Genomic DNA, 15,055 nt, shown 5'->3' on the forward strand with positions numbered 1-15,055 from the left:
TCCTTAGCTGGCCCTTTCATTTCGCTTTTGAATTGAATTTGAGGTGTGGACTGGAAACTGTAAAAGCTAATGTATTGATTTTTGTTGCAAAGCGAACCGAGCGCTTGTAGAGAGTTTCCAACTCACGCTGGCTGGAGCATTGCGGTGAAGGTGAGTGCAAGCTTGTGCTGCGGTCAGAGGAGTCCAGGGAACTGAGGCGTGGGGTGATTTGTTTAAGATCCACAAAAACAGGGATTTATTTGCACATGTGTATTCATATTGAGGTGGGATATCTATTTATGTGCCAAACCGCCCTCAGGTGTGGTGTGCAAAACTTTGGTTTAAAACTGGCCTCTATGTCCTCAGAGAAGTTAATCTTTCTGAGCCTCTCATTGTTTCATCATATGTAAAATGAAATAATACGTTTGTGAAAGAGTGAGCAGGATATACTACAAAGAAAAATGCCCAGCATAGTACCCAGCTCAACACATTGTTCACAATGTCTGTTTAATCAGCTGCGGACGCAGCCCACCGTTGGGAGGACGCAGACCTGTGCCTGCCTGGAGACTGTCTCAGAAGCAGCGTTCAGGAGTCACGTGTGATAATCCTTTTCTCTTCTCTTCTCTTTACCAGCCACAGAACCAAGTCTGCGGGCTGGCCACCTCCCTCTGGAACCTGGGGCTTGAACCAGGTGCCACCCTACGGATGGGAGATGACAGCAAACCGGGATGGCCGAGACTGCTTCATCAAGTAGGTGGACAAACGGCATGAACGGGACAATCTCTGGCTTTTTGGATGTCTCTGTTTTGACTGTTGTCTTGGGTAAATTAACGTACTCAAACGAGGGGGCTCATAGGCCCTGGAGGCCCTTACTCAAGCAGGCCGACCTCCTATCCCTTCAGTATCTTGGCCCATGAGGCTGCTTCGTTCTCGGACAAGCACCATCTTAGAGGGACAGTTCACAGTGTGGCAAGGTAGTCCTGGCCCAGAGGGAAAGTGTTCATTAGTAAACCTGAGGCCAGGTGTCCTCACTGTCTGAGGCTAACACTGAAATTTAACACTGAGGAGCACCACATTGAATAATTTCTAGAAATGATCGGGACAGAAATGTGCCTGGTTTCTCTAGGAAAACCAGCTGAAAGGACTGTGTGCACTACAGGTTGTGGCGTAAACTTCTCACACTGACATTAGCTAAGGTTTTGCATTTTTGTGGTGGTGTGGGGTTTTTTTCCCAATTGTGATAAGATGTATATGACATAATGGTAAATTTTATTTACCATCTTACCCATTTTTAGGTGTACAATTCTGTGACATTAAGTACGGTCATAATGTACAATCATCACCACTATCTGTTTCTAGAACTTTTTATCATCCACAACAGAAACTCTGTATCCAGCAAATTATAAGTCCCCATCCTCCCTGCCCCCAGCCCCTGGTACCCCAGGCCCTGGTACCCGCAGAGATTCTATACCAGCTCTGCAAATGTGCCTATTCAGGGTAACTCATGTCAGTGAGATCTTGTAGTTCCTGTACTTCGGTATGTGGCCTGTTTCATGTAGCATAGGGTCCTCAGTGTTCATTGGTGTTGTAGCATATATAAGAATTTCATTCCTTTTTAAGGTAGAATTCCACTGTCTGCACAGACCACATTTGTTTATTCATGCATCTATCAGTGGGCATTTATGTGGGTTGTTTCGTCTTTTTGACTCGTGAATATGGCTGGTGGGAGCATTGGGGTACCGAAATCTGTTTGAATCTGTGCTTTTGATTCTTGAACTCTTGTGGGTTCATTCTGCAGTGTGGAACTGCCCCATCATATGGTCATCTAGGTTTACCTTTTTGCAGACTCACCACACTAGTTTTGCACAGTGGCTACAGTTCTCTGGTCTTTGTGGTTGTGTGAATACAGCAATTATATTGCACTTCTCAAAAACAGCAAGGGTTCCCCCCCTGCTTCCTTTTCCAACCTTATGAAATATTCTTAATTATGACAAATTAGTGAAATAGATTTGGAGTCAGGAAGCATGGTTGGCCCTAGCTCAATCCAACTGGATTTGGAGTGGAGGCCAAGGGAAAATCTTTTAGCCCACAGGCTGTACTTTTGCCCCAGCGAAGCTGACTGTGGACTGATTAGTAAACACAGGCTCACCATGAGGTGGGGCATCATTTTTATAAAAGTAAAAATATCTACCAAGATTGTTTTGGGGGATGTGGTCACTGGACAGCCCAGCACCTCCAAGCTAAGATTATTTCAGGGTAGCTGGGGGGAAGCTCTCACGGGTGCTGTGGGCAGTTTTCTTGTCCCTGGGGCCCCCATTTCCCCCCATGCCCAGCACAGCAGTGGGGAGAGGACCCCTCTTCAGTACAGCTTGGTGCCGAGGGGCTCGCCACCTTGGTCCATCCTGGAAGACTCAAGCTGCCCTTGAACGTGCCTCACTCCAGGGAGGAGCCCATGGGCAATCCCTCTGGCTCTTCAAGGCTTCCCGAGTGTATGCTCACCAGGAAACTAGAGAGCATTGAGACTGACATATTAAATGCAAAGGTGGGAACAGAAGCCCCCTGGAAGCTCAGTGCCTGGAAGAAAAACCAACAGTTTTCCTTACAGCCTAGTTCAGGATCATTCATTTCAATACAGTTTGCCCAAATTCCTTGTATTGCCCGGAAGACATTTTAAAATATTTTGTGCCATGTATCTTGTAACATGTTTATGAATTTCTGTCAGTGGCTTCGTTGAGGTGGCCTAAGATGCTCGACTCAAAAAACAATAAAAATTTCTGCTAAGGGAATGTGATGTTTAAAAGACTTGGATTATGAATTTATGAAAGAATATCTAAGTGTTCTCCAATTAAAATGATTTTACTTTTTCCCTGGTTGGATTTGGGTTCCCACACATAGGCCATTTGATCAATAGATAGAAACCCAAGCTGAAGTCTGTTGGTTAGAGATTCCAGAAATCTCAGCCAGCTCTACCTGTGTACATTTCCTTGGTGACACTGACATTTTTAAGGGCCAGCCTCGGTGTCAGTGTAACATTTACACTGGCCTAATGCCAGCTGTTAAAACATGGAAGAGCAAATCAGCAAATTAATAGAGAAACCTGCACTGATTACTAAATGACAGCTTCTAAAATCCAAGTTCCAATGTCGTATTTCCAAACCTGTGGGGTTTTTTTTTAACTTGAAAAGTAAGTTTCCATAGCCTTCTCAGAGACATTACTTTGAGATATCAAGAACAGCGATTCTTTGCAAAGTGTTCTTTTTTTATCACCAGTGAGTTTTATAAATAAGGAGAATCATTCTGATTTTTGTCCTTACCTACTGAGTAATGTCCATTACACAGAGGTACTCTAATCACCTGAGTCTGGTGGGAGCCCGGGTGTGCAGTGTGGAGTGTATCCCTAGTTATCACTGTTAGAAGTTAAAAGAACAACTTGAAGATTAATCTACGGCTAGTAATTAGCAACTTCGCATTTAATATATCACTCTTTTACAGAGTCTCTTTGAAAAAGATCTGATGTCTTCTGTTTTAATCTTCCCTTAAGATCTGAATGATAATTCACATCAGACAATTGTATTTGATTGAGGTACGACTACTTCCAAGTGATGGACAAAGCTATGGGAGGAACATGGCTTCACAAGATCAAAGTTAGAATCTCAAAGCTAGATAATGAGATAATTTCTATCATGATGAGTCTTTCAGAACCCGGCTCAGAGTACTTCAAATTTCATCTTCCCCAATTATTTATAGAGTAGGGCTGCATAACCTGTTTTCTATAAAGAGTTACTAATCTTTAGGATTAAAAAAATCTTAAGTGCCACCGTGCACATGTTAATGTACATTTGTATAACACTGTCCAGTCTGCACACCAGTGCTTCTCAGCCTTGGAAGCACGTTGGAACAGTCTGAGGTGCATTACAAACCCCTCATGCCTGGGCGTCTTGGTCTGTTTGGGCTACTATGATAGAATAGCATAGACGGGGGGCTCAAACACAGAAATTTCTCTTGCACAGTCTAGAGACTGAGAAGGCCAAGATCACACTGCTAGCATGATTGGGTTCTGGGTGAGGGCCGTCTTTCTGGCTTGCAGATGGCTGCCTCCTCACTGTGGGCAGAGAAGAGACATCATCTCTATAGGTTTCTTCAGATAAATACACTAACCCCATCATGAGGCCTACCTTCATGACCTAATTTACCTCCCAAAGGCCCTACTTCCAAAAACCATCACACTGGAAATTAGGGTTTGACCTGTGAATTTTGGGGGAGCACAACCATTTAGCCCATAGCACTGGATCTGGGGTAGAGCCTAGGAAGCATTTCAGAAGCTCCCCAGGTGATCCTCATGCATAGCTCTGGTTGGTGCTCTAAAGCATGTTTCTGCTTGTGACCTCATTTAATGACAAATAGTTATCCCATTTTGCAGATGGTCAAAGTGAAATTCACACTATCCACATGGCTTTCCAAGGTTACATACATGTACCACGTTGCAGCCTATTCATTGCTTGTTCAAATACACCAGATTCCCCATTTAAAAAGGGCAACTGTTGTTGGTATCCTTAAAAAAATACAAAACACAGGTTTCTGAGGAACATAGAAAATTGTTTAAAAAACATGGCAGATGCAAAATCAAATTTTCTCAGTTTCTTTTTATTATCAGTTAAGAGAGAGAGAGAGCAGGGCAGGGGACGGGAGAAGGACAGATGGGAAGGGGAAACTACAGTGAAAGGAAAGCGTCTCAGTATAGAGAGTCTCCTGGTTTGAAACGGGTTAGAGAGGGAGAGAGTAGGAAGTTAAGAAAAACAGAAAGTGATGTACTCTGAGATGGTTGTTACACAGCCTCAGTAAATGGTAGTTGTAGGTGTAGGTTGGAGGTAAGTGGATATAGATACAGTTGTAGATATAAATACAGATAGTGACAGAGATACTGTACAGGTATAGATGGATATAGATACATGGATACAGTTGTAGACAGAGATATACATGGATATAGAGTACAGATAGAGATGATACAGTTGTATAGACATAGACCATGACCCACATACAGACACAGACAAGTAGCCATACAACCAAGTTTGCCCAGCACTGTCCTGGCTAATGGGTATTGTTCTGACATCATTCCTGTGGAGGTAGTTAAGGCACTTAGAGGGATCTCCTTTTGCAGAAAAAGCCGAGGTTCATAGGAATTGGGATTTCCCCACCCTTTGGCTAGTCATGCCAGTGTTTGCAAAGCATCATCAGCTTCTAAGGCCTCAGTTCTTGTGGCTTGCATTCTGTAGCTCTGATCACCATCCCTAGGGTTCCTCAGCCCTAGCTATGTACGCTCAGCTCACCTCCACTCATCCCTGCCATACCCTCCCCGCCCAGCACCTTGGAAACAGCCTTACCAGCCTGGTTCTCCAGTCATGGGCTTCCGTCTAAAGGACTCCTTGGCCACACCCAACACACATCCACCCAGCATTTATTGATTACCACTAAATGCTGAAGATACCAAAATGAGTAAGAGAAGTTTTTACCTTCTGAGATCATGGAGTGTGGTGAAAGGGCTCAGTAAAATAACAGAATCTGGTTTAGATACAGTGTGAAGCTCTCAAGGAAGAATTAATCCAATCTGTTCAACGTCACTGCTTAGGCTAGGCAAGGATGCAGGCCATCATGGCGTCACACCGCAGAGAAGCTGGTGATCATTCTCAACTGAGAAATGTCTTCTTTAATCTCTTCAGAGATACATAATCTGTGTAGTAGAATAGGGAGCACTGTGTGTTGTTTTCCATTTTTAAGTTAAATGAAGTAAGAACATGCTTACTGATTATGGGTGTAGGGAGAGTTAATACAAAAATGTGCTTCATAAGTCTGGAGCTTTGGTGTTTGTAAATTAAGAAAGAGTGAAAACATGAGCAAAATAAATAGTGAAACACTAGCTAGCAAGATGGTAATGCTGACCCAAGCTGGAGTCTGGGGATTAGAATAGGGGGTGGGAGAGGAGACTGGGGGGTCATTTCCAAAACACATGCCCTGGTTTTTCAAGTTCTGTATTTGAGAGCCCTTTTTTTTTTTTTTTTTTTTTTTTTTTTTTGCTGTTTTGAGTTCTGACTTTCTGGCCACCTCCACCTTCTGTCTACAAAAGGTAATCGTCACATGTGTATTGGATAAGCCATGTTGTTCTCTTGTTCTGTCAGCAGTTCCTGGGCTGGCCAATTAAATGGAGTCACTATCTTCTTAACGCAAGAGAATTCAATCTTGAAACCTGGATAGTGGAGATTAACAGTGAGATGTGGAAACTTCCACTTTGTTCTCATACGAACTTGGCCCAATTTAGGAGAACTTTAGCCATTCCCATCTGCCAGTGAATTCAGTAGTCAGTGTGAAATATATTTTTGCCTTATCCTTCTCCAGAAAAGGATAATCCATAGAAATACAAGTAGTTCTTATGCCCCGTCCCCCTTTTCTATTAACCATAGCAGAAGACACTCCAGTCAGTGTGATAGGATTTTGGCCCCATGGATAGTAGATATAAGAAAGCCTGGCCTCATCCTTACGTGTGAGCCCCAAAGTAGTCCCTCTAGGATTTCCCTGGTCTAATTCAAATATACCAGAGAGGAGAGAAGCAATTTATTCTCCTCAAGCATTGTTTGTTAGTTCTAGGTCTATTCCTCGGGCATTTTTTTTCTTGATTTCTTACCCCAAGATTTCGTAAGAGATTCTTATTCTTGCTCTGTGGCTAAGTTCCTTAATTTGTTACTCTGTGATGAGTTCCCTTAAACTTTTCCTTCCCTAAAAATGAAAAACTTTTGAAGAACTCAAGAAGAGTTAAGTTGTAAAGTTGAATGCGGATATTGTGGCTGTACCCACCATCCCTTGTAATATTTTCATATATGAAGCAGATGTCCATTTCCTGCTTTATCAGTCCTACATTTTTAATATACATCCAACAAAGGCCAAATGGATCAGAACAATTACACAAGTTGTTACTCTTTGTATCTGGTAATAAAATGCAGAACATCTTGGTGGAAATGAATAGTTGTGCCAGTAAAGGAAATAAGGGAAATCTATTTGAGGTAGCTTGCTCTGTTGGTCTGTGAGGTTTAGATATTCTGAGAGTTGACTTGGCATCATGTTAGAGAAGAGGTGGTTTGCCTCATTTTTTAATTTCTGATGACGCATTCTTAAATAAAATACATTGTTTCCTGGTGCAATGAATTCTGCCTCAAATGCAAAGAATTGCCTCATGGCAAGAGCAGTGCCCCCTTAGTTAAACAAGTTCTTTAGGATTTCAAGCATCCACGTAAGCGAAGGAGGTATGTTACAAGTTTGGAAGTGGAGGAATGAAGTAAAAATCATAGTATTATTATAAGAAATGAAAGATAATTATGTTGTGTCAATGCGAAAGCTTGCGAGGCTGAACATTAGGGGCTGTTTATTCCTTTCATCGTGGCGGATTTGTTTTCTCCTGAATCTGATGAAGCACCTCTCCACTGGCTGAATGATCACGGCTCCCAGCTGGAAGGTGAGTTGGCAGGGGTCATGGGGGGGCTTGTCACAGGAAGCCTCTGAAATGACACTGTCGTTCCTGATCTAACCTGGCATATGAAAGAAAGAGCTGTGCTAGGCAGTCACCTCCCATACCAGAGAGTGCTTCAATGTCCCTGTGCCTTTGTTCTTGGAAGTCTGCTGGTTTGCTGAATCTAGCCATCAGTCTAGGACAAGTCCCTGAAGCCCTTGGCTTATGTATCTGAAGGGATTGTCATTCTCTAAAGTTCCTTGGGCCACTTAACTACAACAAGGGCTGGGACATGCACCTTAGGACAGAGCTGGGGACAGCAGGTTAGCTGGGGCACAGAGTTGCTTCCTTCTTCTTCGGAGCCTTTATGTAGCCCTTAGGGATCTACATGCAGTGGGTCACAGAGTCCATTTGGAATCACAGGGACAGCCAACCTGTAAAAAGGAGAAGCACCTGTATGGCCAGGTTTCCATCACAGCCTGTAATTGAAATTCTCGCTTGGGGCCGCTACCACCCCTTGGTTCTTTTGCGTGGCCTTTGGAGCACTTCTTTCTGGACTGAGCCAACCCTTGCAGAGAGCAATTTTGATGTCATCGCCCAAGGCTGGGGCACAGGCAGGAAGTTCTGGCCTCTGCCAAATGCCTAGTGGGAGGTGTGGATGTTGCTGCCAAGTAAATTGGCTGAACTTAAGAGGACATGAGATCACCTTTGTGGCAGCTGTCTTTTCATTATTGTTTGCATTCTTGCTTAAGAGGAGGAGAGCAGGGCTGGTGACAGAGTGCCTTACTGTGGTCCACCAGGTGTTAGGAAATGGCCCTTTCCTGCCGAGCCCTTGTCCTCTTCTCAAAGCTTGAATAAAACCTTGCTTTCGATGGCCAATTTCTAGGGAAAATCCTCCTCCATTGCTAGGGTGATTAGAGATGGCGTTATGTTTTGTGTCAACGGACATTCTGAATCAAGGGTAGCCATGTCACATAGTGGTGGCATGGAGTGGGCCACCCACTCCTCCAAGAGCATAGTTTTGGCAACAGCAGTTCGGATCTGGAGGCTGAGAGTGGCTCTCAGAGAAGACCATTTGATCCTAAAGGGCGCTGCTGAGTATGCAGAGCTGGCTAGATGGTTTCCAGAAGCCACTGCAGAAATGAAGATGCAGGCTCCTTGTTCAAAGAGCAGGACACAATTGCTGTTAACTGTACTAAAATATAAAGGCTTTCACTTTCTTTTGCAGTCTCTGTCAGCTTGTCAGTTTCTTCTTTGTTATTTAATGCTGTTCTAAATAAAGAACCATGAGAATTAGAAATTATTATCATGAATTTTACTGATTATCCTTAAATTGTACAATGTTTTAGATGCAAATACGGAAGCATTTAAGTTGTGCAGAATTGCTGAAATTACAGTTTGTATTTCATAACTCATATGTGTATCTGTATTTCATTTTAAACAGAAGAGTAGAAATGCTACACAAAATGAGTAGTTTCTGTTTTGCTCGCTCTGAGCATCCTCTACCAAAAGGCCCTGCTTTGGCTTGCTGACGGGCAAAGAAGGACTGAAAGGAAAAGGATCTATGGGGTGGCCCTGTCTTTCCCAGTCCTTCTATGTCATCATTTTCAGCGTGAGTGGATGGCCAGTATAGGGAAGGAACACAAGTAAGAAAGGACGTGATAAGATTGCCTGGGCCCTGCTGTTGCTCAGAGCGCCCTGTCTGTTCCAAGTGAATTAGCCTTCAGCCCTCCCCTCCCAACCTTCCCTCCTGGATTTTTGTTTCATCATTTCTCGTGTAGCTTTCTCACTGAAGGCCTAGCAAGGAACAAGATGGCCTCTAGCTATTGACTCCCTCAGAAAGTAATCTCCATGCCCTGTTAAGGGTGGGTTTTCTCACGAAAAATATATAAACTTTTCTCCCCCATGCGTCCAGCCCTTAGTTCTCTAGGCCAGGTCAGCAAACGTGTTCTCTAAAGAGTCCCACGGAAATATTTCAGGCTCTCGAGGCGTTGTGGTCTCTAGCGCCACTCGACTCAATGCAATGCAGCTGGGCCATCGTAGTATTAATACAGCCCTAGAAAATGTGTAAACAAATGGACCTGCTTGTGTTCCAGTAAAACTTCTATTTACAAAAACAGATTTGGCCTATGGGCTGTAATAGTTTGCTAAACCTTGCTCTAGAGCGTCATGCATTTGATCCCTTTCTCATACTTTAAATTCACTAATTAATACATTTTTAAAGCCTCCCATGAAGTGGGGATGTGCCATTTATTTTTGTGTAAAAGAAACTGGGCCTTGCATTGGTAGGTTGACTTCTCTGAGGTTGTGCTACGAGTCACGCAGAGCTAAAAACGGACCCCAGCGCCCCATTTTCCCCCTGCTTCCTGCCCAAAGCTCTAGGCCTTCCTTGCACAGCTCTAACATCCATGACCTCCCTATAAAGGGTGCTCTGGGAATGATCTCAAAGGCCACCAGGGAGGTAGGCCTTGTAACATGAGAGTGTCATGACTCCCCCTTCCTTGCGGTGGGTGTTGAGAGAGAGAAAGACTGCTTATTAGCTGCGGGTCTGCAGCAGCTCCTTTCCAGGTGGGGGATCGAGGGACAGGAAATGATAGCAACATGAAACCTGGTCACAGTGGAATGCCAAGTACACGTGCAAATAATTATTAGGGAGGTGAAAATTACATAGCAACTTGCTTTCACTAATGGTCTGCAGCGAAACAGCCCCATTGTACTTTCAAAAAGTTAATTGTCCGTAGTGTTTTGAAGAAATTCTGCTCCGTTTCCTTTAGGAATTTTATAAAGCGCCCATATAAGAGTCCCCAGTTCTTTTGGGTGATGGTCTGTTATAGGCTGTTCTCTTGGCTTCCATGATAACTCCCCCTCTTCTTTTGCTCCACATTCACATGAGGTTTCTTCCCATGTCTCCTAAGCTGGTTCTTCTTATTTAGTTCAACTTTTAAGCTTCAGTTCCCCAAATAATCAAGCTTGCAGTTCTACTCAAAACCCACAAAAAAGAAGAAGGACTTAGTGAATTTAAATATCTTGATACCATTTGGTTTTGATTCGAAAATTGCTGGGGTTGTTTGTACGTCCCAGAATATTGTCCGGGCAATAACAGGTGGTCAACAAATATTGCTTGAATAAATATTTACATGTATGTGTGTATGAGTAGATGGATGAATGGATGAATGGATGGATGAATAGACTTTTTTCTGAAGCATTATATTTGGCAGGATTTAAGGGAAAATGCTGATACACAAGGCAGTGTGTGAAAATTATCTTTCCTAATTTGCTGACGTAGAAATTTTACTACCAGAATTGGGGCAAATTGAGAAAGCCTACATTTCCTAATATGACATTGGAAGTTCATCAGGGCCTTGTAAGTGATTTATCTGTTAGTGTGGCTATTTGTCAGATCTCCAAAATTCAGAATGTAATGAATGTATCTTTCAGGGGTAGTGTGATTGCAGTGTAACCCAGCAACAAATACCATAATATCATAAAGCACAGAAATCAGAGATTAAAAAAACTTGGGCTCCGTTTCCAGCTCTTCTCAGTACTAATTGTGTGATGCTAGGTAATTATTTGGACACTGTGGGCCTCACTTTTCTAACTTTAAAATAATGTATTTGGACTAGAAATCTGTATCAATTGGGAATCTAGTGAGTTACAAGTAATAGAAAATTTTTTCCACTTTAGCTGAAGCAATACAAAAATTATTTACATACCTAAAAATTATAAGTAGTGAAACTGTCATGTCAAAGAGGAGCCTAAGGATACATGAAAACTAAATGTGATGTAATATCCTGGATGGCATATCCGAACACATAAAGGGCATTAGGGGAAAAGTAAGGAAATCTGAATAAAATAGGGACTTTAGTTACTACTAAAATAAGTTTATGTAAGAAAAAACACACAAGGTGGGGTGACATGAGCAAGAGAGTGGGCTAGGAAGCTTCAGGCCCTCACTCTCCCACAGAAACTGAGTTAATATATGAACTACCTTTGTGAGAAGTCTACAGATGAATTGAGAAGTTACAGTATCCAGACCAATGCAACACCAAGAAGGAATTGCAGCAAATGGGGTAGGAAAATTTGTGGTGTCTTGTTTACCTGTCCATGCTCTTCCCCTTCCCTACCAAGCATGGTACAAACAGAAGGCAACTTCCCCCAATGGGATTCTTTCTCAGGAGAGAGGCAAAAGAGTGGATCATGTATCCAGTGTTCTGGTTAGTCTGGAGGCTACCTGAGGGGCTGGCATCTGTGTAACCTAATTTGGAGGGCTCATGGGACTGATGGCCTTGTTTCCATGCTGCTGAAAACTTATATAATCACCATTGTATGTTAAAGCTGCAGTTCTACAGGCAGATGCCCAAGGAGCAAGAGATCAATGGCTTCTCTGAAGAAGGAACACACTGCGTTATGATCTTAAAGTGAATAAAGGCATACATACACAGCCCAGAGAAGTCACATCCTCTGAAAAGGTTTAAAAGGACAGGAATCTCTCTCTGGGCTGACCCGAAAGGTTTTCACTGAATGAACCAGTCTATAAAGACTAGAAGAGATTTTCCCCCCTAAATTTTCCAAGTCACCATAACAACAACAATCATCACATGGGGTACAAAGAAACAAGGAAACATGGCCCAAAAGCAAAGGAACAAAATAAAGTTCCTGACTTCAAAGAAATGCAGACCTATGAGCATGTTTTTGTATTTTGCATGTCAGAATAACAATTGCTTTTTTACAAGATTTCCAAATGCCTGGAGTAAAATTGCCTCCTTTCATGCTCTCTTGACTTGCCATTATGAAGCACACAGAAGGGTTGAGTTTGGGTCCTCCTGCTGAGTGGTTCTATGATGCTTTTGCTGTTTATCTGTTTTCCTTTGGGACTCTGTTGTTCTTGGTTTTTTTTTTCTTTTTTAAAGTTTTCTAAATTTGAGGACTCTTATTTGGCAAACTGTTTGTATAGCACTGGTCTTTAAATGTACCTTCTAATAGCAGCTCCCACCCAAAGTATCCTTCTTCCTCATTCCCTTCTAATTTGTAGTTTATAATCTGGTGATGACTAGGAAACCAGTTGACTGGGATTTTTAGAAATTTATATAAAGTGAAAGTTCATAGATTTTAAACAAGATCCTTATGGGCTCTGATGAAGCAAACAAGCCTGAGGTTTATTTCTATATTATTTGGTATGTCATTGAGCTGCTCAAACCTTCCTTTCCAACACTTGATTGTTGTGTTTCACATAGTTAAATTTATAGGAATATGACCTCCAAACAGTATTGTGGTGGAAGGTTTTTATTACCTGTGCAATAAAAATGAAGGTGCAAGAAAGCCTGGTAGGTAATGGTGTGAGCTCTGGAGCTAGGCTGCCTAGACATTAATCTTCTGTATCACTTTCCCAGTCACAAGATGGTTGCAAGATGCCCAACCTTTTTGTCTTTTTTTATTCATCTGTACAATGGGCATAAGAGCACCTACTCCATTGACTTGTAAGAGGGTTATGTGACATGTAGAATAAAAATGTTAATTTTATTATCATTATTATTGGGAAGAGAAGGAGGAGAACAAGTAAGGAAGCTGGCTCTTTAAACATAATTCAGTATCATCACTAGTACTTGGCTCCTTGAAACAGGTGATGTGTATGTTTCTTCCTTAATACCTTTCACTTTGAAATACACAAAGTTCTTGGTAGGTTAGTGTGTTAATCAGGTATATTAGTCAGGGTTCTATGTGGACACAAAACCAATAGGATATATATAGAGATATATAGAAAGAGACATATTATGAGGGATTGGCTCATGGCATTATGGAGGCTGAGAAGTCCCATAATCTGCTGTCTACAACCTGGAGCTGCAGGAAAGCCAGTGGTGTAGCTCCAGTCCATGCACAAAGGCCTGAGAACAGGGAGCATGCAAGTTCAGGGACAGTAGAAGAGAAGGATGTTATAGCTCAAGCAGAGAGACTGAATTCACCCTTTCTCCTCCTGTTTGTTGTAATCAGGCCCTCAGTGGTTGGGATGATGCTTAACTGCATGAGTGAGGGTGGTTTTCTTCCCTTAGTTTACCAGTTCATATGCTAACCTCAGTTGGAACCACCCTTATTACACACACAGAAGTAATGTGTTGCCAGTTATCTGGGTATCCCTTAGCCAAAGTTGATGCATAAAAAGAACAGAGCTGAGGAGAGAAATGGACAGTGGTGCAGTGATAGTAAGGGACTACAATCCCCCGTGTTCATCAGTGGGTGGATCATCCAGACTGGGGATCAGAAGGGAAACAGAGAATTTGAATAACACTGTGGACCTAACAGCCTTGTGCAGAGTGTTCTGTCCAGAAGCAACAGAGTACTTTTCAGGCATGTGTGAATCATTCTCCAAGATGGATTCTATCTTGAACTATGGAACAGATCTTGACAAATTTGTCAGGACTGAAATAATATCAAGTGTCTTTTCCAGCCAAAATGGCATGAAACGAGAAATCAATAGCAAGAGGAATATGGGAAAATTTGTAAATATGTGGACATGGAACTGCACTCTTCTGGCCAGTCAATAATCAGTCAGGGAGAAAATTAGGAGGAAGATCGGGGAGTATCTTGAGATAGGCAGAAATGGAAACACAGCATGCCGGAACCTGTGCGATGCAGTAAGGGCAGTTCTAAGAGGAAAGTTTATAGCAGTAATGCCAATGTTAAAGGGAAAAAAAGGTCTCAAATAGCAGACAACCTAACTTTGAAACATGAAGAGCTGAAAGAAGAATGGCCTGGGTACAGAGTTGGAAGAGGACGGGAAATAATAAAGATTAAAGCAGAAGTAAGTGAAATAGAGATTAGAGAGACAATAGAGAGAATCAGTGAAGCTGGAAATTGTTGTATTTTTAAAGATGGACATAAGTGACAAAAATTTAGTTATTCTAACCAAGAAATAAATGAGAGAGGACTGAAATGAATGAAATTATAAATGAAAGATGGGAAATTTCAACTGATGGCACAGAGGTGCAGAGGATTATAAGGGACTACTGTCAACATTTATATGCCTCTGAATTGGATGACCTAGAAGATGTAAATGGATTCCTGAAAACATACAGCCTGCCAAGCCAATCATGAAAACAGAGAAATTATGGACAGATCAATAATGAGTAAGGAGGTTGAAACAGTAGTAATCAAAAACCTCCCAACAAAAAAATTCCAGGACCAGATGTCTTGGTGGGTGAATTCTTTCAGTCCTTTAAGATAGAATTCACTCCAATCCTTCTCAAACTCTTCCACAAAACTGAAAAGGAGGAAACACTCCCAAAATCATTTTTTGAGACCAGCATTACCCTCATACCAAAGCCAGATAAGAATTCTCCAAGTAACAAAAATTACAAGCCAGTATCCCTGATTAAATAGATGCAGAAATCATCTACAAAATACTAGCTAATCTCATTCAATAACACATTAAAAAACAAAATCAATATACAAAACCATTGCATTTCTGTGCACAATGAACTATCTCTATCTCAGAAAGAAAGAGGCAGTACCATTTAAGCACATTAAAAGGGTCGTATACCATGATCAAATAGGATGTATCGCTGGATGCAAGGAAGGTCTAACATA

The 15,055-nt window shown here is 42.0% G+C and overlaps 1 protein-coding gene across 4 annotated transcripts in view; it reads left to right on the forward strand.

Annotated features, from left to right (window-relative positions):
* The window catches only part of FRMPD4 (FERM and PDZ domain containing 4), a 507,298-nt gene that overhangs the window by 335,604 nt on the left and 156,639 nt on the right, over positions 1–15,055 (forward strand). For all 4 annotated transcript variants that reach the window (XM_057495503.1, XM_036912983.2, XM_057495504.1 and 1 more), the window contains exon 2: positions 613–729. In XM_057495503.1, coding sequence (XP_057351486.1) covers positions 613–729 — 117 coding nt within the window. The remainder of the gene's footprint in view (positions 1–612; positions 730–15,055) is intronic.

The sequence above is a fragment of the Manis pentadactyla genome, chromosome X, assembly GCF_030020395.1.
Source record: "Manis pentadactyla isolate mManPen7 chromosome X, mManPen7.hap1, whole genome shotgun sequence".
In the NCBI taxonomy this organism is placed as follows: Eukaryota; Metazoa; Chordata; class Mammalia; order Pholidota; family Manidae; genus Manis; species Manis pentadactyla.